The sequence below is a fragment of the Onychostruthus taczanowskii genome, unplaced genomic scaffold (assembly GCF_017590055.1).
Source record: "Onychostruthus taczanowskii isolate IOZ18803 unplaced genomic scaffold, ASM1759005v1 scaffold207, whole genome shotgun sequence".
In the NCBI taxonomy this organism is placed as follows: Eukaryota; Metazoa; Chordata; class Aves; order Passeriformes; family Passeridae; genus Onychostruthus; species Onychostruthus taczanowskii.
In genome coordinates this window covers 471,680-497,797 of record NW_024499318.1, presented here as the reverse complement: position 1 = coordinate 497,797, position 26,118 = coordinate 471,680, and the positions used below count along the sequence as shown (strand labels likewise).

The 26,118-nt window shown below is 54.8% G+C and overlaps 4 protein-coding genes across 6 annotated transcripts in view; 2 read left to right on the top strand and 2 right to left on the bottom strand.

The window, feature by feature from the left end:
• Positions 1 to 520: 520 nt before the first annotated feature.
• On the bottom strand, positions 521 to 9,957 carry ANP32E (acidic nuclear phosphoprotein 32 family member E). 2 transcript variants are annotated; one of them, XM_041404011.1, is made up of 7 exons: positions 9,676 to 9,957; positions 8,069 to 8,218; positions 7,497 to 7,619; positions 6,726 to 6,888; positions 5,845 to 5,999; positions 4,955 to 5,006; positions 521 to 3,173 (listed from the first exon to the last, which is right to left on the bottom strand). In XM_041404011.1, exons 1-7 carry the CDS (start codon positions 9,727 to 9,729, stop codon positions 3,106 to 3,108), a joined length of 765 nt encoding a protein of 254 aa, XP_041259945.1. In that variant the 5' UTR covers positions 9,730 to 9,957; the 3' UTR covers positions 521 to 3,105. The 2 variants fall into 2 exon arrangements, with proteins under 2 accessions (XP_041259945.1, XP_041259946.1); XM_041404012.1 differs by having other exon boundaries at positions 521 to 3,170; positions 9,676 to 9,946.
• A 10,179-nt stretch (positions 9,958 to 20,136) lies between these two features.
• Positions 20,137 to 22,405, top strand: APH1A (aph-1 homolog A, gamma-secretase subunit). Of its 2 annotated transcripts, XM_041404061.1 has the most exons (7): positions 20,144 to 20,271; positions 20,493 to 20,651; positions 20,858 to 20,931; positions 21,024 to 21,146; positions 21,223 to 21,350; positions 21,662 to 21,785; positions 21,927 to 22,405. In XM_041404061.1, the coding sequence occupies exons 1-7, from the start codon at positions 20,159 to 20,161 to the stop codon at positions 21,989 to 21,991; spliced, it is 786 nt and encodes a 261-aa protein (XP_041259995.1). In that variant the 5' UTR covers positions 20,144 to 20,158; the 3' UTR covers positions 21,992 to 22,405. The 2 variants fall into 2 exon arrangements, with proteins under 2 accessions (XP_041259996.1, XP_041259995.1); XM_041404062.1 differs by lacking the exon at positions 20,493 to 20,651 and having other exon boundaries at positions 20,137 to 20,271.
• Positions 22,406 to 22,529: 124 nt separating this feature from the next.
• On the bottom strand, positions 22,530 to 25,216 carry CA14 (carbonic anhydrase 14). The gene is made up of 10 exons (XM_041404064.1): positions 25,107 to 25,216; positions 24,955 to 24,975; positions 24,174 to 24,353; positions 23,930 to 24,107; positions 23,536 to 23,663; positions 23,312 to 23,469; positions 23,111 to 23,240; positions 23,008 to 23,028; positions 22,851 to 22,935; positions 22,530 to 22,751 (listed from the first exon to the last, which is right to left on the bottom strand). Exons 1-10 carry the CDS (start codon positions 25,156 to 25,158, stop codon positions 22,697 to 22,699), a joined length of 1,008 nt encoding a protein of 335 aa, XP_041259998.1. The 5' UTR covers positions 25,159 to 25,216; the 3' UTR covers positions 22,530 to 22,696.
• Positions 25,217 to 25,389: 173 nt separating this feature from the next.
• CIART (circadian associated repressor of transcription) overlaps positions 25,390 to 26,118 on the top strand; it is a 2,333-nt gene continuing 1,604 nt past the window's right edge. Inside the window, exon 1 of the mRNA XM_041404066.1 lies at positions 25,390 to 25,916. Coding sequence (XP_041260000.1) covers positions 25,628 to 25,916 — 289 coding nt within the window. The 5' untranslated portion in view covers positions 25,390 to 25,627. The remainder of the gene's footprint in view (positions 25,917 to 26,118) is intronic.

Here is a 26,118-nt window from a genome sequence, read left to right as displayed (position 1 = left end):
CTCCACCCTTCAAATAAAATATCCCAGAAAGTCACCACCCATTTCTTACCTAATTGCTCATCCAGCAGCAGAAAAGCCTGTTTGCCAAGGGCTTTCTCAAGTGCATCCAAGGGATTTTTGCCAGGAATGCTGGACTAATCCCAAGATAAAACAATGCTTTCTCTAGCTCGGGAGGAGCAGCAGGGTTTTTTTTTAAACATTGTTCTTGTGTGAGGAATATTTCAGCACCAGACTTGGCTCAGGCTGCCAGGCACAAGGCAGGACCTGTGGAAAGCAAATCTCAAGACTCACCCAGACTCAGATGTTTATGACATCTGTGTTAAACTCACCTGGAAACACTCAGGGAACCATTCAGGTTTTCCAGAACATCCCTCCTCATGTGTTACCAAGGTCCACAAGTCCAAGTTCCATCCCCAGAAACACACACCATTCTGCAGATTTACACCCCATTTTAACAGAACCAGAAAGAAAATTCCCTCACTCCATTCCTGCCCACAGGTTGACATACCCCGAGAAGTAATCCAATACAATAGTCTCAATTTATTTGAAATAATTCGGTTTGAAAACTTTTTAATTTAAAATTTACAGCACACATGGGGAGGAAACATGTTTTGTTACAACTAAAAGTTACCAGAAGAGTGCTGCAGGGCTGTTGTCTTTAATTTAACACTGTCATGGCTTTATTCAAAACACAGTTGCACAAAATCAGTTACTCCAAAGTTTCAGGAAAGAGTCGGAGAAGGAACCAAACCACACTATATACAGACTGCCATACAAAGAGCATTAAAATAGGACAAAACCTCTACAAAATATAAAACCCACCCTGACGTATTTGCATGAAAAGACCACCCACCAAGCAAAAAAGTTTCAAAAGTTATCTGGAGGCTCTGAATTCCTCATTAAAAAACGCTGTTGCTGCATGCCGAGCGGAGGACACAGGACTGGGGATGGTGACATTGGGACACATTCTTGGGTTCGTGAGGGGCTCAGGTTCCACGTGGTGGAACTGTGGGTGTTTGGGGAGTGGGAAGTCTGGCCTGGGGAAGGGCTGTCACCCCTCAGAGCTCTGGTCTCAGGAGCTGGACTCGCTTATCCAAACAAGCCCACTACCCACATTATTTTAATCCATCAAAATAGACTCTTTTTTTTTCTTTTTTTTTTTCTTCTTCTTCCATTTAAAACTAATTTTATCTGCATCAGTAACAGACAGTTAAGTAAAACCCTGACACGGAGGTGCTCTAACGTACACACTTATAAATAACAAGTTTCAATCTAAGGACAATAAGCAAAAGGATGGGAAAACACTTTTTCTCTCAAAGCTGAGCACGGAGTGAGTGCCTCGCCCAGAGCCTTCAGGACATGACAACCATGCACTGACCCACCCAGGACTCATCACAAACACAGGACTTGGTTGTGGCTGCAAAGGAGGTTTCACCACAGCTTTTCTAGTGTCTTTAGAGATATTCCTTAAGAAAACACAAAGCCCAAGGAGTCAGTTGTTCCCGAGTGTACCGCCGCCCGCCAGACTCCGCTTCGAGGCTGGGAAGGTTCAGGAGAAACCCAGAGTTAAGGCTCTAGTTGGGGGGGGAAAAAAACCACACACACAGGGAGTGGGGCTTTGCAGAACTTCAACCCTGCACGATCTAAACTCCACCGAAGAGCTGGAGGTCACACTGAACTCGTCTGTGAAATTCCTAAGGGACATCCACAGGGAACCAGGTGATGAGGCCCAGGAATCTCCCTCCTCCCACCTGCAGGCTCTCCCCAGTTTCTGGCAGCTATTGACAGCCAGGACAGATACAAAAATAAGTCTCTGGAATAAAGCTGTGTGTGATATTTGGTTCAGGACCTACGTGAGAAGATGTCAGTCAGTGTGATACCACGACTACACTGTGTGAAACCCAGATCACGCCTGAAGGAGGAATGCTGGAAGTGAAAATTTGTTTCCAACGGGAAAGATGATACGTTGGGGCAGATTAGGAATTATAAAGGCTGCTAGATAAAAAGCTTCCTGACACGTCTCTGCAGCCACTCCATGTAAACCCCCAAATACTCCCAACTGTTACACACAAACTGAGCCAGATTTAAACAGTTTAAGAGGTGACGTGCAGAGAAGGGCCAACTTGGGTTCATTCTTCCCTTCAACAGTTCTAGAAAAGCTGGGGGGTGGAAAACAACACGCTTGGAGGAGTTACCCGTTCACTTCTGCATCAGAAATGCATATTTCATCTATTTTATACATTTTATAGCCATGAGTGGTGCAGAATTCCCAGAATGACAATGCAAGAGCAAAGTGAGTGAAAGTTTAACAAAGATTTCTGGCAAAAAGGTTTAAAACTACACATTAATTGCTTTGTTAATACCTGCAGTGACAATGGACTTGGGGAAAAATTTATGGATTGCAACCCTGTAAGGATCACAACTCTTTCAGTTTGCCAAAATACACCCTTGAAGGAATCTAGTGAATACTCCAAACACTGAACATTGGAGCAAGCAGGAAAACAAAAACATCTTCTGAAACCCACTGAGGCTTTACCCTGGAATACCCAAAATAGAGAGGAGCCTTCGAAAAAAAAAACAAAAAAAAATCACAGGAGTCACCTTTTAAAAAACTGAAACACAGGTGTCATCTAGTTGGGGGTTTCCAGTTGAATCCATGGAAAACTTGGCCTAGAGTCAACTGATCTAAGAGTGGGGAATTCACTGTAGAGCACTTTTCAGTTCAGCTTTTTAAGCATGAAAACTTGAAAATCCTGAATGAAAGCTCCCAACATTAAACCCATGGGACATGGGGTTGGATTCAGGGCTGACAATGACCAACACAGCAAGACTGTACGAAATTAAAGAGCTCCAAAGAAAAGTCTGGTGGGGGGAATTTGCCAATGGCTTCAGTGATTACAGGGCTGAAAATTGTTCTCTACAGAAGGTTCCCTATGGGCTATCAGAGCTTATCTGGAATGATAAAAGGGGCAGGAATAGTAAAACCACACTTCTGCTATAAAAAGTTAACATAGGATTTCTGTCAGGACATCTATGGTACATGGACATACAGAGCTGCATAATCACTATTGCGTCTTCCGTAACTGGAGAGTCTGGTCCTGCAAATTAATCCTCCTCTTCCTCGCCTTCGTCCTCGGGCTCTCGTTTCCTCTTCTCCCCTCGGACACCCTCTGCTAAGGAGAGAGGGACACACACAGCCCATTATGCTCAGCACTTACAGCCAGGGCAGGGGAATGGGGAGTGTGTGTGGTGCAGGTGTGCTCCTGGTGGAACATCCCAGCCCAGGATCCTGCACAACATCCCTGGATTTTCAGTGGCAAAGGGCTGGATTTGGGTGGTGTTCCTGATGGAACATCCCAGCCCAGGATCCTGCACACATCCCTGGGATTCCAGTGGCAAAGGGCTGGATTTGGGTGGTGTTCCTGATGGAACATCCCAGCCCAGGATCCAGCACACATCCCTGGGATTTCTGCGGCACAGGGCTGGATTTGGGTGGTGTTCCTGATGGAACATCCCAGCCCAGGATGCTGTACAACAACCCTGGATTTCTATGTCAAAGGGCTGGATTTGGGTGGTGTTCCTGATGGAACATCCCAGCACAGGATCCAGCACAACATCCCTGGACTTTCTGTGGCCAAGGGCTGGATTTGGGTGGTGTTCCTGATGGACCATCCCAGCCCAGGATCCTGCACACATCCCTGGGATTCCAGTGGCCAAGGGCTGGATTTGGGTGGCGTTCCTGATGGATCATCCCAGCCCAGGATCCTGCACACATCCCTGGGATTCCAGTGGCCAAGGGCTGGATTTGGGTGGCGTTCCTGATGGATCATCCCAGCCCAGGATCCTGCACACATCCCTGGGATTCCAGTGGCCAAGGGCTGGATTTGGGTGGCGTTCCTGATGGATCATCCCAGCCCAGGATCCTGCACACATCCCTGGGATTCCAGTGGCCAAGGGCTGGATTTGGGTGGCGTTCCTGATGGAACATCCCAGCCCAGGATCCAACACAACATCCCTGGATTTTCTGTGGCAAAGGGCTGGATTTGGGTGGTGTTCCTGATGGAACATCCCAGCCCAGGATCCAGCACAACATCCCTGGGATTTCTCTGTCAAAGGGCTGGATTTGGGTGGTGTTCCTGATGGAACATCCCAGCCCAGGATCCAGCACAACATCCCTGGGATTCCAGTGGCAAAGGGCTGATTTGGGTGGTGTTCCTGATGGAACGTCCCAGCCCAGGATCCTTCACACATCCCTGGGATTTTGTGGCCAAGGGCCGGATTTGGGCGGTGTGCTGTGCGCTCTGCTGGTGGGAGCCCGCAGTGCAATGCTGCCCCAGCCAGCCCATTCATTCCCCAGCAGCCACTCCCTGGCCAGTGGCCCATCCCGACTCCAGGATTTGTACAAAGTGAAGAATTCACACTGCTCCTTCAGAAACACCGTTTTTGCAAGTGGAAAATCCAGCTTCCAAACCTGCTCCACTGAGCCCAGCACGTGGAGGAGATGGGAGCTCAGCTGGGGAGAAATTCTGGGATTTGTCTTTACAATGACATGGAATTTTTAATGAAAAAAACTTATTAAAAAATACTCCAGTAAGCCACTTCTTGCAAACAGAACTCTGTCCCTGTAGCAGAATTGTTTATGGAGAAGCTGGATAAAGGAAAAGCTCCAGCTGCTCCTCACTGCCAGGCTTTGCCAGCAGAGACTCTGGTGCACTTGAGGGATATTTTCAATGTATTTTAATAACAAGATGCACAGCAGAGCCCCACTCCTCTCCATATCAGAGAAGAACAATTTCCAACTGCACAGCAGACAGTGCCTTTCCTTTCAGAAAACTTATTTCTTCCTCACTTTTACTTTATTTTGTTTTTGTGTTAACGTGCATGCCCCAAACCCACAAAGAAAAAAAGAGAGAACTGATTGTTTCAGTCACAACTTCAATATTTGAGCACTTACCTTCCTCCTCCTCATCACCTCCTTCAACGTAGTCATCGTCATCCTCTTCATCCTGTACAAAAATTGGGAGACATTTTTACAGCTGCTGTTTATTGAAGTCTTGCTTCCACAGTGATCCCAAGCAGAAATCCAGGAATTCCCTGCACTTTCCCCACCAGGCATCAGTCAGCCCTACAGGCTCCTTTCTTTGCTTTTCCCACTGTTCACTTCTTTAAGCCAGCTCCAGGTTATTGAAAAATTAACTGTGAGAGAGATGCCAGCAGCTCTAGATTGCTTCTGAACCCACAGTCAGTAGGGAAAGGTGCATAACTCCTAAAAACAAGTGAGTTGTTGTGTTGGTTTTTTTTGTCTTGTTCTAAAGCTGATAGATGAGGAATGCAAACAAATTAACAATCAGCTCCAGAGAATTGGACAAACCCAAGTCTTGTTTTTATATCCCTCTGCTTGGTGGAATTTTGTACGCAGGGGAGTGTGACAAATCAAAATGGGGAAACAAACCTCTGATAACGGCCCTTGGAATACAGGAATTAAACCCACTCCACATCAACTCCCTGGCAGGAAGCAAACTCTTATCAAAGAACCAGTAGTGGCTGGCCACAGGAGCCTTCAGTCCCAAATGGGAGTGCTGTTTTGGGGCACAAACCCCACACCAGGCACGTTCTGCTGTCGAGGCCCTGCAGGAGGGGAGGATCCGAGCAGCACCCAGGGCTTTACTGCTGTCCTGTAATTTGTGTGACCAGTTTACAGCTACAAGAACTCTACTCATCACCTCCTGAAAGGTGGCTGTTTTCTGTTCTCTGGGAACTGTACCAGAACTGTTTTCTGTAACCACAGAACCCCACAGGAGCTTCTCTTTGCTTCCTGCATTTGGCAGCATTTGCAAACTTTACCTGAATTTCTTCTTTCATCAGGTATGAAAGACCAACTTCCTCCTCCTCTTCACCTTCACCCAAATCTGAAGCTCCATCATCTTCATCATCTTCCTCTTCATATTCTCCTGGAGGCCCAGCTTCATTCTCATCATCATCATCATCTTCATCCCCTTCTGCAGTGAAGGACACACATATAAGACCAGAAGTTCAGTTCCATTCACTCCTCTCTGAGTATAGCAGGCTGGGCTGGCCCTAATAAGCATTTTTTCCTGAAGGATTTGGAGATTTTTATTTTTTTCTAAATCCAGGCAACACATGGGAAATGACCATGATTGTAACCAAGTTAAATTTTGTCATTTTTTCTTAAAGAAAGACTCTCAGTATTTTTCCATCACAAGCTTCAGGCAGAACTCTTGATGTCCGAAGCAGCTACAAATACAAACTCCTGCCAGCCCTAACAGCCCCCTTAAGGACACCAACCAAGTTGGGACCAAAAGGAACTAGGTGTGCTTTTGGAACTAAAATTTGTATTAAACTGAAGCAGGGGCCTGAAACCATTACAAAACCCTGTAAAATTGTAATTTTTTTATTCAAAATAGTGTTCACGTCCCCTTGCTCTGTATCACTCAGTGGCACAAAGGGCTTTGCTGCTGGCAACAAGAATATTTTTGTCTTTGCAAAAGTATCTTTAGTCCAATTCCCTTAAGCCCAGGTGGCTTCTGCAGGACTGGAACCCTGTTTTTGTTCTTTATCAGTGCATTAATACCAATACACCCTGGACTCTGCTCTTCAGGAGCACGAGCAGAATTGCACTTGTGTGCTCAGGAAGACCCTGCACTACATGGAGATTCTTTATTCCAGCATCCCATTCCTGGCCCCAGTTTGTTTCAGGAAGTTACCATCATCATCATCTTCTGAGTCTGGTGCCTCATTGTCCTCCTGATCAAACCCATCCAGGTATGTGATCTGCTGGAGCAGCTCAAAGATGCTGTCCCTGTAGTCCTCAAGGTTTGTAATCTCACAGTTGAACAGGTCAAGACTCTTCAAATTCTTCAGATTTTGCTGAAAATAAATGAAAAGGTTTGCTTTTCTCCTGTGGTGCTCCCAGATACAGCAGGGTGACAACCCAGGAATAACAGAATTTACTTTCTCCTCATCCCTCATTTCTAGTTCCCTCAAAGTTCAGTCCAAGTTGCTGGCAGCAGCCAAATCCCACCAAAGGCACTTGTGTGGAATAACTCCCTTGGGGGTTATGGGTGTGTGTTTGGGCAGAAACCCAAATCATCCAGAAAAATGGGTGAATGGATCACCACTGCTGCACTGTCCCACTCCTGGCTGTGTCACACCCGTGTCCGAGTCGCTTCACAGTTTAATGAAAACACCTTAATGAACAGCACAGGGCAATCAGCACCACACGCCTCAGCCACTTTTTCTTCCAAGACAAAACAAGCCCAAGCTTTTCTGATTTGGGACATCCCATTCCTGACACATTTTCCAGCACTGGGGTTACACATGCTGTCCTATAACCACGGCACTGAGTCCATCAAACCAGACCAACCACGAGACTGATGAACATTTCTACCAATCCACTGCAAAAATATTAAGGGTTTTGGATAAAAAAATATAGTACTTCTTACATCTCCCTAGAGTCCCTCCCACTTCATACTCACAAGAGCTTCCACAGTGCCGAGATCTTTGATTTTGTTGCCACTTAGATTTAGATATGTGAGATTAGGACATCTCTCTGCAAGGACCTCCAGGCCTCCAGAAATGACATTGTCGCTCAACTCCAGCTATTGGACAGAAAAAAAAGGAATTAACAAATAGATTTTCAGCCTCAGATTCAGCTGCATCGTTAATTGTTCCCCCTTTAAGAATGTAATCACTTTTGAAGACTCACCCAAGGTAACAAGCTTTAGCTGTTAAAAAGCTCCTGTCAATTGAGAATTATAAACTGCTCCTTGAAGTCTTGTGGGTTTGGGCATCTCAGTTTTAATTTATCAGGACTGGAGCTTATTGCCAGCATTGAGTGACCCAGGAACCTCTTACCAAGGCTTTTTTATAGGTCCACAGCTGGACCTCACAATGCCCAAGCAGTTACTGCCCCAAGAATCCCTGACCAAACCCAGAACAACTTCAGTTCCTAAAAACACATTTCAGAGGCGCACGAGGCACCTTCAGCACCACAGGAATCCAGCCAAAGGCTCACCCACCTCGGCTGTGCCACCCCAAAGACACCCACCTTCCTCAGCTTACTCAACGTGGGCAGTTTGGCCAGTGATGTCAGCTCAACGTTGGCCATGCTGAGAAACTGCAGCTCCTTAAACGAGTCGTTGAGCCCTTCGATCTCGCCGTTGCTGGAGCGGCAGTTGTCGAGCACCAACTCTGTCACCTGCAAACGGGCCAGCGAGGCACAGCGCGGGTGTCACAGCGGCAAAGCCACCCGAAAGCCACCCCAGGGACTGCAGCTTGGGGGCTTCATTTAAAATCACGCCAGGTTCCTGCCCCGAAATCGCCAACACCCACCGAATTTAAAAACTCTGCAGTAGTTTCCTGTTCTCTAAGCACGCGTTAAACTCTGCAAAAACTGCCGCCCGACCCCAAAACTCCACCCCAAAACTCCACCGGCAGAGAACACTGGTGCAGCTCCCCACAGAAGCACGGTAGCCAGCCAACTGCTGGCTTCTCCTCGTCATTTAACTGTGCATAACCAAACTCATAAAACCAGTTTCTCTCCGAACCTAAAACCTTCTGACTCCGGATTATTTTCCCAGAGAATCCTAGAGGTTAATGAAGCCCAAATAAATAATTTCCTTGCGCCCAAGCCACTCAATAATCAATACAGGTCGCGTACCTGGAGAAGCAGCAACAAGAAGCAGCCAATTAATTTTAAATTATTTTATCTAGAGTAGAACATCCACTTGGTAAAGGACAGGCACAAGGTGACTCTTCCCCACACACTAACAAAATTTTGGGGAGTGCTGCCGACCCCAAGCACCACGAGGCCAGCTTCCCACCATTACTTTAATTTTTCATTAAAATACACCCCTTACTCCATACAGACACCACATTTTAAGGCAATCTGCCGGGGAGAGAGGGAGGCTCCCAGCTTCATCCCCAGCAGCGCGACGAGGCCTCTCCGGCTACCTGCCACCCGCCAACACCACCGCCTGCCTTAAACCAACAGCTCCGGGCAGGTTTTCCCCCCCAAAAAACCCAAAACCCCACGTGCGCCGGGTCAGGGCAAGCGAAAGTCTGAGGACTTTACTCTCGGGGCGAAGCGGGCAGCGCTGCTCCGGAGCCCCGGGAGCGGCGGGGGCAGCGCGGCCCCGCCGCGCACGTGCGCTCCCGCCTCGCCGGGGCTTCTTTTTCATATTTTTAAACAAAATATTTTTGTTTCTTTCCTAAGAAATGGAAAGTTGAAAGCGCGGCGGCGGGAACGGGAGGGGTATGGGGACCCCACGGCACGCCCGGCGGGGCGGCGGGCGCGGGAAAGAGCGTTAATTGCACTAATTAAAGGCGCCGGGATGAGCGACGGGCCGCGGCCGGGGCCGCCGCCGTGACCTGTTTACTGCGGCCGGGGGAAGCGGCGGATTAACGCCGGGGGAAGCCGAGGCCACCGCGCCCCCCGGGAACTTCGGGGCACCCCGAGAGAGGAGGCGGAGGGGGAATGCGGGGGGGCCGCGGGTCCCGGGGCCGCGCCGGAAGCGCCGCCCGCGCCCCGCCGGGCCCTGCGCCACGGCTGACCCAGATTCGGCAGCGCTGCCGCCGGGCCTGCGCGGCCCGAGGCGGCAGCGACGGCCCCACGGGGCGGGGGGAGCGCGCCCCACCGGCCCCGCCGCCCCTCACCTTCTCGGGGGCCCGGTTCCGCAACTCCAGGTTGATGCGCTTCTTCATCTCCATTGCCCCCCCTCCCGCGGTTCCGCACTGGCGAGGGAGGGTGGCCGAGAGCGGCCGCGAGGGTCGCTGCGGCTGCGGCGGGCGCCGGGAGCGCGGCGGGAGTGGGTCGGGGGTCGCCGGGGCCGCCCCGGCCGCGCCGCTCCGCAGCAGCTCCGGCACCGTCAATGGCCGCCCGCACACTGCGCCTCCATGACACGGCGCATGGCGCCCCCCCACGGCCACGCCCCGCCCCGGGGCGGGGCTTCCCCGCTCCGCGCCGTCATTGGCGCGGGGAGCGCCGCGCCATTGGCCGAGCGCGCTGCCCGTCAGAACGCGCGGGGGCGGGGTTTGCGCTCGCGCGCGGGGGCCGGCGGGTGCGCCCGCCGGGGGTCGCGGCTCTGAGGGGACCGCAGCTCTGAGGGGGTCGCGGCTCTGGGGTGGGCGGGGGTCGGGAGCCACGGCTCTGAGGGGGTCAGGGCTTTGTGGGGGCCGCACCGAGCTGGGGGTCGCCGCTCTGAGGGGGCCGCGGCTCTGAGGAGGTCGCGGCTCTGGAGTAGGCGGGGGTCGGGGATCGCGGCTCTGAGGGGGCCGGGGGTCGCGGCTCTGAGGGGACCGCAGCTCCGGCTCTGAGGGTCTCACGGCTCTGAGGAGTCGCGGCTCTGGGGTGGGCGGAGGTCGGGGGTCGCGGCCTTGGGGGTCGCAGCTGAGGGTCTCACGGCTCTGAGGGGGTCGCGGCTCTGGGGTGGGCGGGGGTCGGGGGTCGCTGCTCTGAGGGTCTCACGGCTCTGAGGGGGTCGGGGACGGGAGGCAGGTTCACACGGTGGGGCAATAGCCCAGTTCCTAAAATCTGAGCCGCTCAGGGTGGATCTATGAGGCTCGCATCCCGCTCAGGGGGATTTGTACCCCCCTGGGCTGTGTATATGGGATTTATAACCCCCTTGGGGTGGATGGATGGGATTTATATCTCCCTCTAGTTGGATATATGTAATTTAGATCTCCCCCAGTGGATAGACGGGATTTATATCCCTATGGAAATTCTTTTCCTGTTTAAAATTAATAATTAATGAATGTTTCTCTATTGAAGCTTTTCTCCTGGAAAATGATCCTTGAAAAGAGCCTGCGAGCCACTGATATCCCTCATGCCCAGGCAGGACAATTCTGGGACAAGCAGTTCTAAATATTTACATATTGACTCTTAACTTTGGAGACACAAATAACCGGAGACATTTTGGCAGCATGGTCACAGAATTAAAAAAAAAAAAAAACAAAAACCCAAACAAAAAAAAAACAATTAAAAAAAAAACAAACCCAACAACCAGCATGGGAATTTCGGGTTTGTTCCAGCTTTGTGTAAACTCCATGGAGAAAATATTTCCGGGATGGTTTGACAAAGAGCTGCTGCAGAACACCAGAGACCTGGAGAGCCTTCTGCTTGCTTCCTACCGGGAGGTAAATGGGAAAGGTTCTCACAACTGCAGGGAAAATCCTCTTTGTGTTAAAGCTGCTTATTAAATCCCAGGGGTTTGCCAGGAGAGCTGGGTGGCTGCTCGTGGAGGCAGTGGCCATGGAGCCAGCACCACCCTCTGAGTGGGGGAAAAGGGTAAACCTAGGAAAGGAGCTTGTGAAAGAGCCAGGAGGATGGATTTTGGGACTAAAGAGGTTTGGGTGAATATTCCCAGCTTTGGGAGCAGAGAGGGCATGTCCAGCTGTCCATCCGTGGTGTGTTTGGACATTGCTGTCCCAAAACACCGCTGGAAGGTGAGGATTTGGTTTGAGGATTTGCTCTGGAAGGGAGTGATTCAATTTAGTTAGGCCAGGTTACAACAAACTGGTTTATTTTCTGTGTCTGCATAAGAGGGATGGTTTGTAGAAAAATTCATCACCTTTTATTTTCCTTTAATTGCTTTTTACTCGGCGCCAGGGTTGGAAATCTCACTGCTGTGCGATCCTGAATAATTTTCCGGGGCGTTCTCGGCTTTTCTCGACCCACCTCTATGGCAGCACGGAGCCAGGAGGTGGCACTGCCAGGCAGCGCAGCCGGTCTCGCTCCCGCCGCTCCTGAACCTTTCCAGCCTTTTATTACTTTCCCGTTTTCTTCTTTCCAAGGCTGGGGGCCGGGGTGTCCTGGGAATTGTGAGCCGGCCGCGCTGCTCCGCGAGGTGGGCGGGATGGGAGCATTTCTGGTGGCTCGGGAGGTTCCCCCGGGGTCTCCGAGGGCTCTGGGGCTGTGACCACCGTGAGTCTCCTGCTGGCTTGACTCAACAGCCCTTGGCTTGACTCAGCCTCTTTTGTCCTGGGTACACCTGGGCCAGTTTTCCATCTCTCCTGCCTGCTAAGTCTCCCAAGGAAAAGCAACGTAGGCACCGAGTGTGAGATAACAATGTTTCCCCCAGAAAGGAATTTAACTCTGATTTCCTGACCAAAACCACCCATTTCTGCAACAGTTTGCTCTCCATGGGGGGGTGGGAGGTTTTCTGGTCCATCTTCTCCCAGCTATTGTGGATGTTTCTGGAAAATAAACAGTGTGAAGAGCAGTTCTGGAAGAAACAAAGTTGGAAGCTCCTGGCTGGGTTTAGAGGCTCGAGAAGATCCTTCTGACAGGACAAGCACTGCACTCATTGTTTGTGTATTCCAGTTCTGGATTATTTACCATGAGAGACCATGCACCAGGTGTTGGGGATTTTATTGGCAGAGGTTCTTATTTACAACACAATCTGAGGAAACAGGAAAGGCCTGAAGCTTGCTGAGCTCTCCGTGCTCCTGCACCGGCCCTCCAGCAAAACCTTCAGACACAAAGCCTCAGCAGTTCTGGAGCACAACGCCTCGTGGAGAGGGTGTCATCATCAACACCTGACAATGTCCTGGTCGCCATCCCAGCCACAATGTCTGGGACGAGGGGAAAAGGTGAGCAGAGCGTGGCAGGACGGGCCTTGGGTGTTCCTGAGATGTTGCAGAGCTCCAGTGGGAAAAGGTTGGCCAGGTGGGAGGGAGTGTTGGAGGAACCTGGGCAGGAGGGTGGAACCAGCTGGTTTCTGAGGTTCATCCCAACCCAAACCATTCCAGGGTTTTATGGAACAGGGTGTTTGGTTGCTCAAACCCCTGAAGGTCCCACTGAATGCCAAGGTCGTTGGGGAAACGCCCTGGAAAGCCTCTCCAGTGGGGTCAGAGCTGCTGGTGAGTTCCCTGGCCTCACAGCTGGATGGGCTGTTATCTGCCTGGAAGGGCTTGTTATCTTTCCTTTGTTTTGGAAAGTTGCTGCTTCAGAAAGAATTGGATTTCCCTGGGTTGAAGGACACACTTTGAGTGTTGAAATCCCAGAGTACCTTTGGAGGAGGAGTCTGGGGGTCATAGCAGAAGACCCAGGAAGCTGAGGAGGATGATGAGGGTGAGGTGGCCCTGCAGGGATGATCCTAGTGAGTTCTGAAAATCCTGGTGAATCAAGGAAAAGAAATCAGTCAGAAAGTCCCATGGGCTAACAGCCTGTGGCAGAGGTGCTGAGCTAACAGGCACCCACCTGACTGTCCTCAGCATCCCTAGAAACCCCTGGAGTATTTGTATCTGGTAATCCTGAAACCTCGGTGGTGGCATTCTCTTCTGGAAACCACTTCTCCCAGTCCAGCTCTCCAGTGGTGTTTGTCTGGGTGTAGGGAAAAAGAAATAACCTGCTATGTCACAGCACAGGATTAACTCCTGTGCAGAAAGATCCCTCCTTGGGATGGCTTTGATGGTATTTAATTGGGAGAACAAGGAATTGCCCGTTGTTTCTGTGCAAACTGGAGAAATAAATCCCAACTCAAACCATTCCATGACTGCTGTTCATGGACACTCAAACTCACTCGATTTGTTCTGTGGTCTAAAAATCTGCAGGTTTAACCCATTTGTTCTTCCTTGTGGCAGAGATTTGGGCGAGGAAAACCTGTTTTTTTAGGGGAATACCAACTCACCTCGTATGAATCAAACTCGTACACGTACGTGGCAGGGGTTGCCGTGGTGTTGTCGTAGTAATAATCTTCTGTGGAATAATAGTAATTACCTGGAATGGAAACAGCTCCAGGTGAGGTGGCACTGTGGGGACTGGGGGCTCCTGTCCAGCATGGGGTGAGGTGAGTCCCTCCCCCATGTCCTGGGTTATGACCGCCAGCTTTTCTCCTCTGTGTAACTCAAATTAACCTGGACAACTTAAATAAATCCCTTCCCAGCCCCAGTTATCCCAACTCCCTCCTTTGGCTTGTGGAAAATGATAAAAATGCTCTAAAAAAAAAAAGGATTTCTCACTTAAATGAGCCATGTATTCGTATAAACCCGGTGCGGTCTCCTCGGTGTCATCTTCCAGCTCCGCCTCCCCTGAAAGCAAAGGAATCACGTTTGGATCAGCACGAGGAGCTCGGGTTGAGCCGTGGGGTCCTGGGAAGCTTCACTGATTTGTTGGTGCTTTGGGCAAAACCCCTTTCCTGTGGGACTGATGCATTTACAACCTGACCACAAATGATAAAAATGCTCTAAAAAAAAAAAGGATTTCTCACTTAAATGAGCCATGTATTCGTATAAACCCGGTGCGGTCTCCTCGGTGTCATCTTCCAGCTCCGCCTCCCCTGAAAGCAAAGGAATCACGTTTGGATCAGCACGAGGAGCTCGGGTTGAGCCGTGGGGTCCTGGGAAGCTTCACTGATTTGTTGGTGCTTTGGGCAAAACCCCTTTCCTGTGGGACTGATTTACAACCTGACCAGAATTAGACCCCAAATAAAGGTGTGGGAGGTCCGAGCACAGCTGGGGTTTTCCTTCGTTTTTGGGTGTGGCTGTGCTGGAAGTGAGAGGGGCAGTGGTGGGGATGGAGCCTCTGCTGTGCCCCCAGACCCAGAGCTGGGCTGGATCTCCCCTGGGACGAGCCTCTCCTCCAGGATCCAGCTGCTGCAGTGCCTCTGGCTGCCAAGGGCTCACAAGGGACCCTCATGTGTTCTTAGCGCTGAGCCACTATAAATAAATTCTGACCCATGTGACATTGTCACAGTTGGAGGGAGTGGCTCATTCCCTATTCCAAACATTCCCCATTACAAACATATTCCTGTGTGTTTTCTTGGGTTTGGGAGGATTTTTTAAAAGCAAATTAATTGGGAATATTCATGTTCTAATAGTCACAGATCCATACATTAAGATACTCATGAGAGTGGCAGATATGGAATAATGAGATATTTTTATAGTTTGGTTCTCATTTATAGTCACAAATTCGATAATTATAATGTTGTCATTATAAGTGACACCATTAATATCTGGAATGATGCTGTCAGTCATGCCCAGGGCCAGCTGTAGCTGCAGGTCCCTCTCCAAGCCCTCCCACTTCTTCCTCTCCTATCCCTGACTTTCTCAGCACTGCCAAAACCTCGGGGAGATCCCAAAATCCTCATTAGGGAATTCTCTGAAAACAGTGCCTGAGGCTGAAGATTCCAGGCTGGAGCCGGGGCGCTGCAGGAGGAGCACAGCCCAGCCTCACACTGACCTGTCCCACTCCCACCCTGAGCTTTTGGGGAAATTTGGGCTGAAATTGGGACCTTTCCCCCTCCTTCCCACGCTCATCCTTTGGCAGTGCTCCAGCAGCACTGAGCTCTGGGGCACCTTATCCCCTGCACGGAGCTTTCCCAGAAAGTCCCTCCGAGCCGGTCGTTCACACCAAGAATAACAGGGCAACCGTCCTGAAAAGAGCTTCCAGCTGGGAATCCCCTCGCCTGATGTTCCGTGTTTGAATCTGTTCCTTCGCTGAAGAGAAAGGGGAAGAGAGAAGCTCTTGGCCTGGCAGAGCTGCGGTTTCCAGTTCCCCTCAGCCGGTGCTGCTCCGACCCCACCTTCCCAGAGAAGGGAATGTCGTGCTCATCCCTGAGCAGCTCCAGACTGGGGTTTTCCTCCCTCAATACCCTGATTCTGCTCTTCCCCATCTCAAACTGCCCGCATAACTCTCAGGAAATCCTGCTGGGTTTTTTCTCCGTGTCTCCTAATAGCTCCCAGCTGGAGTTTGCAAGGGGTTTGAACACAATGCGGGAAACGTTCACGATCCCACTGTTCTCCAAGCAGAGGCTTTAGGAAACTTGCAGTGATTTACATCGTGTATTCCCGCTGCTTTTTCCCCTTTCTCCAAGAAAATCCCCCCAAGATCTTTCAGCCTCCAAATCCCCGCCTCAACTGCCCCGCGGCATCCCCAGGAGCGTGAGAATAATCAAAGCAGCGAGCTAAAATCAAATTACCCTTAAAAAACCTTGGGAAAAAAACCCCAAAAAACCCAGGGAATTGATTTACCCACCCGCCTCAACTGCCCCGCGGCATCCCCAGGAGCGTGAGAATAATCAAAGCAGCGAGCTAAAATCAAATTACCCTTAAAAAACCTTGGGAAAAAACCCAAAAACCCAGGGAATTGATTTACCCGGCAAGGACTGAAGCAGCAGGAGCACCGCGATGCAGAAATTCATCGTCCTCCTTTGGGTGTCGGCTGCCGGAGCGGCTCCGCTTCTGCTCCGTGGGACCTTGCGGAGCCTTCCCCGCCGAAGGAGGAAATGACTCGGGGGGTTGAGCCGAGAAAAGCTCCTCGGTAGCGTGGGAGGGAGCCCGGCCGTGCCCGGTACCGGAGCAGCGCCGGGCTCAGCGTGGAAGTTTCCCGTTTGGGACGGCTGATTCCAAAATTCCAAATCTTGGGAAGTTTTCCCCCCTGGGAGGATCAGTGCCGCTGGATGAGTTCTCATATGGAGAGAGGATGGTTTTGATTATGTTCTAAGGGAGCAGAGCAGAGCTATAAATAGCGAATTCTCCAGGGAGAGAGGGCAGAGATGCTGACTGGGAGTCAGAGCCAGTCCCGACTTCCCGTAAAATCTTGGGGGATTTTTTTGTCTTGGCTTCATTTCCCCTTCCCGTGCCTCAGTTTCTCCGTCAGGAGGAAGAAACATGAAAGGTCGTAGATTTATTTTATTTTATTTTATTTTATTTTATTTTATTTTATTTTATTTTATTTATTTTATTTTATAGTGGGTAAAAACACCCTGGGTGGAAGGCAATAGCAGAGCTCCTGCAAGGATCCAGGTGGAAATGGGTGCAGACCAGAGGAGGAAGGAAAAGGGGAAGTGAAAGAGAGCTATAAAATCAATATTTTTGTGACTCAGAAAGATGAAGAAAGCCAGGAAAGAGCAAGATGAGTCTTGCCTAGCACAGGAGGAGCTCTCTTTTGGGGTGCAGGGCTGTGGAATCATGGAAGGGGTTGGGAGTGGCCTCAAAGCTCATCTCACCTATTGCTGATTTTAAACCAAAGATTTCTGTGGATTTTAAGCATTCTAATCAACGTTAAACCAAAATTCCCCAAATATATATATATATATATATTTTTTTTTTTTTTTTTTTTTAAATCAAGAGTGGACCCAACTGAGGAATTTTTGCAGCACATTCCAGAGCTGGTTCCCAGCCTCCCTGGGGTTCCCCGTGCTTTGCAGAAGAAGCTTCCCCCATCTGTAGGGAGATGTTTGGCAAAGGGTTAAGTGTCCAGGAATGCTGAGCAGGAAGTGAATCTCTTCAAATCCTCCTCTCCACAAGACCCTCCTCTCCCTCCTCCACAAGAATAACATCCAAACTCAAAAATCCCAACCCAAGCAGAAATCTGAACTTGTGAAGAATCCCAGCAGGGCTGGGGCCAGCAGCTCAGCCAGGAGGCACCGGGGGAGCAGGAAAGGGTTAAAATATCCTGGGATTAAAGGAATGGGGAGGGAAGGGGCGAGGAAGGCCCCTGAGGATGGTGATGGCTTATCAGGGTTGAACGGACAAACCCTTGGCGTGGGAGCAGAATTGAGTGGGATTTGCTGGCTCAGGGCTGGGAATGACTCCAGAGCTGGGTGTGATGGCCCAAGACTTGCAAAAATTGGGAAAACTTGGAGAATCCACTAGGGAAAGGGATAAACTTGTTGTGAAGAATCCCAGCAGGGCTGGGGCCAGCAGCTCAGCCAGGAGGCACCGGGGGAGCAGGAAAGGGTTAAAATATCCTGGGATTAAAGGAATGGGGAGGGAAGGGGCGAGGAAGGCCCCTGAGGATGGTGATGGCTTATCAGGGTTGAACGGACAAACCCTTGGCGTGGGAGCAGAATTGAGTGGGATTTGCTGGCTCAGGGCTGGGAATGACTCCAGAGCTGGGTGTGATGGCCCAAGACTTGCAAAATTTGGGAAAACTTGGAGAATCCACTAAGGGAAAGGGCTGAAATGTGCCATAAGGTGCCAAAGGGGGAAACAGCTGCTGTTCCCTGGCCGTGAGCAGCTGGAACTTCCCAGCAGCATCCTGCAGCCCAGGTGCAGATCTCCAATTGTGTTTCTGGGTGGAAAAGGAAACTGTTCTATTTTCCTTCTGGTTTTTTTTTTTTTCTTTTTGCCTTTTTTTCTCACTGATTCTTCACATCTGGCATCACGGAGCAAACCCATTGAAGCCACAGGAAGGAGACAGACCAAGGGCTTTTCCATCTCTCATCCCAAAACCTTGCTTCCTATCCCCCAAATCCCTATTTTGCTTTATATTTCTACTTGTGTCTTTATTTTTTAATTATTAAAAGTTTGGGGTTTTTTTTTTGCCAAAACCCAGCAGTAAAATCTGCCACAACAACACAGCAGCAAGGGATGGACACCTTTCCCGAGGGAAAACTCAACATGTGAACCAAACCAGAGGGAAAAAGGAAGGAAAAGGAGAAAAAAAAAAGAAGGAAGAAGGAGGAGGCTGCTGGTTCTTGCTGTGCTGAGGGGGCTGCATCCCAGGGATGCTCTGGGCACCCAGAGCCTGGCGCTGCCCCGGGGGGCTCAGTCCGAGGAGGAAGGTGCAGCTGAAGCCAGCAGAGCTCGGATGTGCTGTGTCATTTCCCAGCTTTAATAGGCGGAAACGAAACAAGGAGGGAAATTAATCCAGCTCCGATGCTTCCCTGAACAATGCCTCGTGCCCAGGAGATGGCATTCGCAGGATTCCTGCGGAAGAGGCTGGAGGGGACATTGTTTGGAGTTTTCCTTGCAGGAGATAAGAAGATGGATTAAAAAAATCTTCATTTTCAGTGCCCAGCGCTCCCTGTGGCACCGTGAGTCCAGAGGAGGTGGAATCTGGAGGGAGGGCTTTGGAGCCATCCAGGCTCTTCTTGCTGGCTGATGGAATTTTTTAGTCTAAATAAAGTTTTCCTGCTCTTCCCAGCTCCTCTCTAAACAGCAGCAGCGTGGGGGTGGGGGACAGAATCAGAATGGGAGAGGTGAGGGGCTTGGAATAGGGAAAAAATTAAAGGGTAATGAGGAGAGGAGAGGAGAGGAGAGGAGAAGAGAAGAGAAGAGAAGAGAAGAGAAGAGAAGAGAAGAGAAGAGAAGAGAAGAGAAGAGAAGAGAAGAGAAGAGAAGAGAAGAGAAGAGAAGAGAAGAGAAGAGAAGAGAAGAGAAGAGAAGAGAAGAGAAGAGAAGAGAAGAGAAGAGAAGAGAAGAGAAGAGAAGAGAAGAGAAGAGAAGAGAAGAGAAGAGAAGAGAAGAGAAGAGAAGAGAAGAGAAGAGAAGAGAAGAGAAGAGAAGAGAAGAGAAGAGAAGAGAAGAGAAGAGAAGAGAAGAGAAGAGAAGAGAAGAGAAGAGAAGAGAAGAGAAGAGAAGAGAAGAGAAGAGAAGAGAAGAGAAGAGAAGAGAAGAGAAGAGAAGAGAAGAGAAGAGAAGAGAAGAGAAGAGAAGAGAAGAGAAGAGAAGAGAAGAGAAGAGAAGAGAAGAGAAGAGAAGAGAAGAGAAGAGAAGAGAAGAGAAGAGAAGAGAAGAGAAGAGAAGAGAAGAGAAGAGAAGAGAAGAGAAGAGAAGAGAAGAGAAGAGAAGAGAAGAGAAGAGAAGAGAAGAGAAGAGAAGAGAAGAGAAGAGAAGAGAAGAGAAGAGAAGAGAAGAGAAGAGAAGAGAAGAGAAGAGAAGAGAAGAGAAGAGAAGAGAAGAGAAGAGAAGAGAAGAGAAGAGAAGAGAAGAGAAGAGAAGAGAAGAGAAGAGAAGAGAAGAGAAGAGAAGAGAAGAGAAGAGAAGAGAAGAGAAGAGAAGAGAAGAGAAGAGAAGAGAAGAGAAGAGAAGAGAAGAGAGAAGATACTGAACACAGGTGACCCCGCACGCAGGTGACGCTGGGCACAGGTGACCCCGCACACAGGTGACCCCGCACACAGCTCACCCCGCACGCAGCTGACCCCGCACACAGGTGACCCTGCACGCAGGTGACCCCGCACACAGGTGACCCCGCACACAGCTCACCCCGCACGCAGCTGACCCCGCACACAGCTCACCCCGCACACAGCTGACCCCGCACACATGTGACCCCGCACACATGTGACCCCGCACGCAGGTGACCCCGGGCTCCGGCCGTGTCAGGTGTCCCCACGTGTCCCCCCCGTCCCGGCACTGGTCCTACCCCCCCATGGCAGGTCCTCCGGGCCGGCAGGGGGCGCTGTTGGCGGCCGCCATGGGCGCCGCCGTGCTGCTGGGCTGCGCCGCGATCGCGCTCGGGCCCGCGGCCGCGCTCGTGCCGCTCACGGTGGCGGCGGAGCCGCTGCTCGTCATCGTGCTGCTGGCGGGGTGAGCGGGGAGGCCCGGGCGGAGTCTGGGAGGCCCTTGGCGGGTGCTCGGAGCGGCCTGCGGCGGCTCCGGGGGACGCGGGGGCGCTGAGGGAGGCGCGAGGAGCCCTGAGGCTCGGGGGCGGCTCGGGAGCGCGGAGAGAGCAGCGCTGAGGGTCCCGGCGCGGCGGTTCCGAGCTGCCGTGCCTGCCGCTGCCACCCCGGTGTCCCGTTTGCCCTCAGGGCGTTTTTCTGGCTGCTGTCGCTGCTCGCCGCCTCGCTGCTCTGGTCCGCGTCCGCGCAGCTCGGCGGGCGGGAGGACGCGGCGCTGCTGCCGCTCGGAGCCGCGGCCGCCGTGCTGCTGCAGGAGCTCTGCAGGTTCGGCTGCTTCAAGATGCTCAAGTAAGAGCCCGCCCGGGGAGTCCCGCGGCGGCCGGGCTGTCCCAGGGCTTGGGGAAACCAAGCAGATGTTGGGGGTCTGTGTCCAGAGGAACCCCACGAGGTCTGTTCCTTGTTAAACCCCGGCAAGGAGCGAGTCTGTGCTCTCACCGCGGCTCTCCCTTCCCCTCTCCCTGCCGTGGGCTCACGCTCTCTCTCTGGCGGGGCAGGAGGGCGGATGAAGGGCTGGCGATGCTCAGCGAGGACGGGCGGTCGCCGATCTCCTGGCGGCAGATGGCTTACGGTGAGCAGAGCCCGGGGCGCTGCATCCAGCTCTCCTGCCCTTCCCTGAGCCGCCGGGGCTGCGGAGACCCCCTGACCCCGGCTCCCCCACAGTGTCCGGGCTCTCCTTCGGCATCAGCAGTGGCGTCTTCTCCATCACCAACATCCTGGCGGACTCTGCGGGGCCGGGCACTGTCGGGATCCACGGGGACTCCCCGTACTTCTTCATCACCTCTGGTGAGGCCAGGGCCGTGGCATGGAGGAGGAGGAGGAGGAGGAGGAAGGCTCTGAGGGTCCGTGTCTCTCCCCACAGCCTTCCTCACCATGGCCCTGGTATTGCTCCACACTTTTTGGGGCATCATCTTCTTCGACGCCTGTGAGCGGCGCCGCGCCGGGGGCCTGGGGCTGGTGGTGGGCAGCCACCTGCTCACCTCAGGGCTGGTGAGTCCTGGGGGGCACAGGGACCCCCACCCACTCCCCCTCACTCCCTGCCTAGGGCCATGGGTGAGTTACACCCCCAGCCCTTTGGGGTGCCTGGGCTGGAGAGGTCAGTGAAGGATTTGGGTGCAGACAGCTCAGCAGGGGTTTGAGCTGGGTTTCCACTGGGCTGGGCACTCTCTGTGCCTGGGCTGGAGAGGTCAGTGAAGGATTTGGGTGCAGCAGGGGTTTGAGCTGGGTTTCTACTGGGCTGGGCACTCTGTTTGCTGCCCTGGAGGGGTCAGAAGGTGTCACCTGCCTCTCTGTGTCCCCAGACCTTCCTGAACCCGTGCTACGAGGCCAGCCTGGGCCCCATCTTCATCCTCACGCTCTGCACTGGCCTCTGGGCCTTCAGCACCGCTGGTGGCTCCTTCCACAACGTCCTCAAGTGCCTCTCCTGTAAGGGGGGTGGGGTGCCACTTTTGGGGGCTGGGGAGGGTCAGAGCTGCTGGGATGGGGCTGGATGAGTCCTGTTGAATGGGGGCTGCATTCCCGAAGGCTTCCACAACCCCCACCTTCATAAACGCCCCTTTTCCCCAGGTAAGCAGGAGCCTGAGGGCCAGGCCGTGCTCTACTCGGAGCTGCAGGTGCCTCCCGAGGGGTGAGGGAGCCGTGGCCCCACAGCCAGACACTCCTGCCATTGCCTTCACCCCTCCTGCTCCAGGGGAATCCGTGTCTGCCCAGTTCCTGGGGGCCTTTGGGCTCTGACTGGTGCTCCCAGGGGGTTTTGGGGTCTGACCACCACGCTCTTCCCTTTGCTCCCAGACCCTCTGAACACCTTTCCCTCAGTTGGAGGCTCTGGGGAAGGCCAGGGATGCCCTGAGGGAAGTCAGGGCAGGACCCCCCATTTCCTCGTGTTTGTCACCCTGGGGGGGGTCCCTACCCCTGGTGAGGCTCTAGGGGTGGGGGGCACGGGGATGCTCTGCCCTTCTCACCCCTGTTCAGCTCCCAGGGGATGGGAGGTGCAGCGGGGGGTAAGTTATTTTTTTGATTAAAAGTAAAACCCTTTTGTAAAAGCACGAGACACTGTGACTGCTGGGAAAAAGGGGAGGAGGGAGAGGGGTCGCTGCCCCCATTGTGCTCTGCTCCTGGTTTCTTGGGAGTGATGGGATCCAGCCCCAAAGCCCCTCAAAGACCCCTGTTCCCACCCCACAAAGAACCACCAGGAGGGGGAAAAGGGCTTTATTTGCAGTGGGGCTGTGGGTGGGGGGCTGTGGGTCGGCGCGGGCCGGCCCCTCCCAGCCCAGCCCGGGTCAGCCCGGGTCAGCCCAGCCCAGCCCGGGTCAGCGGGAGTGTCCAGCGTCCATGGGCTAGCGGCGGGAGGAAGCCTTGAACACCACGTCCTGTGCCTGCGCCCTCCTGGCACTGCCGGGGCAGAAACCGGCGTGAGGGGGGGTCTCTGCACGGAGCTCGGGGGCCCCCAGCTGCGGGGGTCCCTCTGAGGGCTGTGGGCAGGGGTCTCACCGCATCCTCTTGGCCCCAAAGTGGACGGCGAGGAAGAGGCCGAGGCAGCCGGCGACAGCGCCGAAGACGATGGCAATGACCTCACCTGTGTGGCGCCCGGGGGGGTCAGGGGGGTCCTGGTGTGACCCCCCAGCCCAGCCTCCCGGCCTGGCCCTACCTGTGGAGTATCCCTCTGGCTCTGCAAGGGAAAGGCCGGGGTCAGGGCCAGCACCTTGTGCTCCAGGAGCCCCGGGGGGGACCCTTCCCAGCCCTCCGCTCACCCCTGGGGAAGGACGAGAGCACCGGGCGCTGGTTCAGCTCCTGCGGGGCTCGGAAATTGTCCACCAGCAGCTGGGGCTGCTCCTGCTCGCCCTCCTCCGTGGAGTAAAGGCTTCCCTGGAGCTGCTCCAGCTGGAAGGGGAAGGGGCAGCACTGAGGGGGCGTTCTCACAGCCGGGGGGCTCCCCCCCGAGCGGGTCCCACCTGGGCGCGGCTGATGCGGACGGGCTGCGGGAAGAGGGTCCAGAGGACGCTCTGGAAGCAGGGCGGGGTGGTCAGGGAGCCGTTGTAGCGGTAGTAGCGCTCCAGCTGCGCGGGCAGCAGGTCCCGGATGCTGAAGGAGGGGATGGCCACGGTCTGCCCTGTGGGGGGAGCAATTTGGGGCGTGCTGGGAGGGGGATTTGGGCTTTCCCCCTCCCTCTGCTCACCTGCGTAGCGGATGTTGCCGAGATGCCTCAGGATGTTGTCATAGGCGGGGTGGGGTTCATCTCCCACCTGGGGAGTGAGGGGCGTCAGTGAGGGGCTGGCCCTGAGCCCCCCACCCTGCCACCCCAACCTCTGCCCCGGCTCCCGCTCCCCTTTCCCACCCTTTTCTTCTGCACCCCATCCCCTCCCTGCACTCATTTCACATCCCCGAACCCACTTCCCTCACCGGGACCCCTTTTCCACTCCCTGCAGCAAATCCCCGCGCTGCCATCCCCTTTCCCACACTTCCCATGCTGTTTCCCACACCGACACCTCTCCCCACAACCATTTCCCACACAATTCCCATGCCATTTCCTGACCCCAAACCTATTCCATCCCCATTTCCCGCCCCCAGACCCATTTTTGGAGCTGTCCCCCGCGGCCCCCGGTACCTCGGCGGGGGCACGGTGCCCGTCCAGCAGGTGCTCGGCTCCAGCGGCGTGCCCGGGCCGGCCCCAGTGGAAGTGGAGCTGAACGGCGGCGAAGGCTCGGGGCAGCCCCCGGAGCCGCAGCGACGGCGGCAGCGCCAGCACGGCTGTGGAACACGGGCTCAGCGGGGCCGGGGCACCGGGGGCCGCCCGCTTCTCCCCCCGGCGCTCACCGGTGTGGCCGTTGTTGGCGAGGGTCAGCTCGGGGCTCTCGGGGTGCTCGTAGCCCTCGGGCCGCAGCGGCGGCAGGGACGGGTCCGGCTGTGCCCGCGCTGTCGCGATGTCGATGGGCGACTGCGCCCGGCCCCCGCACTCCGGGTGTCCCTCGTGCCAGTGCTGCTGCCCGTGGGGGCCTGGGGGGCACCAGACCCCCGTGGGACCCCCCCAGCTTCACCCCCGTGGGACCCCCCCACCTTCACCCCCGTGACCCAAAACGGCCTCGGTGCCCCCCCAAAGCGGGACGCGGGTGACATTCCCGAGGGGCTCGTTAATCTGCTGGGGACATTTTTTCCAGGCGGGAGAGCGGGGACAAAGCCGAGCCCGCGGGGCCCGGGGGGGCACCCATGGGTCCCCTGGGCCCGGCGGGATGGGGCTTAGCGGGATTTGGCCAAGGCCGGATCCTAATTGGATTTGGCAGCAGGAGCCTTATGTAAAGGAGCACAAAGGGACCATTGGAGCGAGGGGGGCAAGGCGGGAGGGGAAATGGGGGGCTGCACCCACCCACCCCCGACCTCCCCCCATTTTGGGGGACCCAGACGTCTGGGGACACGTTTGGGGGGACCCAGGGGGGGCTGTGCTCTGCCCATCTCCTTCCCATTTGGGGGGCCCAGGTTAGGGGGGGCTGTCACCCACCCACCTCCCCGCCTTCTGGGGAGACCCCCTCAGCTCAGGGGTGCGAGGGGAGGTTTGGGGGGTGGGGATAAATGGGGGGTCCCTGCGTGGGGCCCCACTCACCCTCGTACGTCCAGTGGGGACCTGCTGGGGAGAGCGGAGGCGTTGGGGTGGGGGGCTCGGCTGAGCCCCCCGGCCCCACATGGGGGCACCTGAGGGGGGCTGGGGGTGCAGCCCAGAGCGGGATCTGCCGGGGGCACCCCGGGGGGACTCACCAGCGGGCAGGGCGGGGGCCAGGCCCCCCAGGAGCAGCAGCACACTCAGCATGGCGGGGGGCAAGGGGGGCCGGGTGCCACCGGCCCGGCCCTAAATACCCACCCAGGGGGGACGGGCCCCCCCGGGGGCACGGGGAGGGCTGGAGGGGCCATGCCCGGGGTGTCGGGCTGAGGGGAGGGGGCTGCGAGCGCTGGATTGTGGGGTGGGGGTCTGTAGGACTGGGGTTCGCGGGGTGAGGGGTCTGTAGGACTGGCCCCCGCCCCCACGTGGGGGCCCACGCGCCGCCCCGCCCCGGTTATGTAACGGCGGGAGGCGGGGCCACCACGCCCATTGGCCGAGCCGCGCCGCCGGGATCGCCGCCCATTGGCTGAGCGCGCGGGGGCGGTGCCCGGCGCCGCGTGCCCCGAATCGCCGCACAGGAGGGCGTGGCCAGAACCCCGCCCTCCGGCCAATCAGCGCCGGGCGGCGGCAACGAGCCAACGGGAGTGAAGGGGCGGGGTCTACCGGCGCGCAGCGGCCAATGGGAGCGGGGCGGGGCGGGGCCCGGCCCGAGGCACGTGCGGCCGCGCACGTGTCCGCGTGGGGCCGCCGCGGGCGGGGCGGGACCGGCACCGGGAGCGGGGACACGGAGACCGGGACACCGGAACAGCGGCACCGGGACACCGGCACGGCAATCGGGGACAGCGACACCGGCAACGGCAGCGGGACGCCGATACCGGGACAGCGATACTGGAGCCGTGATACCGGCACTGGGAACAGCGACACCGGGACAGCGACACCGGCAGCAGCGCAGGTGCAGCCGCGTGCAGGTGGGATGCGGGGGGCCCGGGGCTGGGGGGGAGGCCCTGGGGGTCCCAGCACGGGGGGGATCGCAGTCCTGGGGAGGGGGCGGCAGGGATGGAGGGGGGGAGCTGCTGGGGGGTCCTGGGGCCGGGCTGTCCTTGTACTGGGGGGAGAGAGGCGTTTCCTGGGGCTGGGGGTCTCCTGGGACTGGCGGGGGGGCTGGGGGGG

Excerpts from the sequence above, each read along its gene's own strand:
- ANP32E (XM_041404011.1), bottom strand. The coding sequence starts at position 9,729 with ATGGAGATGAAGAAGCGCATCAACCTGGAGTTGCGGAACCGGGCCCCC. Across the intron at positions 8,219-9,675 it reads GGAACCGGGCCCCCGAGAAG|GTGACAGAGTTGGTGCTCGA; the intron begins GTGAGGGGCGGC and ends GCCCGTTTGCAG. Across the intron at positions 6,000-6,725 it reads CTCAGAAGATGATGATGATG|AAGGGGATGAAGATGATGAT; the intron begins GTAACTTCCTGA and ends CCTTCACTGCAG.
- APH1A (XM_041404061.1), top strand. The coding sequence starts at position 20,159 with ATGGGCGCCGCCGTGCTGCTGGGCTGCGCCGCGATCGCGCTCGGGCCC. Across the intron at positions 20,932-21,023 it reads CTGGCGGCAGATGGCTTACG|TGTCCGGGCTCTCCTTCGGC; the intron begins GTGAGCAGAGCC and ends GCTCCCCCACAG. Across the intron at positions 21,351-21,661 it reads ACCTGCTCACCTCAGGGCTG|ACCTTCCTGAACCCGTGCTA; the intron begins GTGAGTCCTGGG and ends CTGTGTCCCCAG.
- CA14 (XM_041404064.1), bottom strand. The coding sequence starts at position 25,158 with ATGCTGAGTGTGCTGCTGCTCCTGGGGGGCCTGGCCCCCGCCCTGCCC. Across the intron at positions 24,354-24,954 it reads TCCCCACTGGACGTACGAGG|GCCCCCACGGGCAGCAGCAC; the intron begins GTGAGTGGGGCC and ends GGTGCCCCCCAG. Across the intron at positions 23,664-23,929 it reads GGGGACAGCTCCAAAAATGG|GTTGGGGTGGCAGGGTGGGG; the intron begins GTCTGGGGGCGG and ends GCCGGGGCAGAG.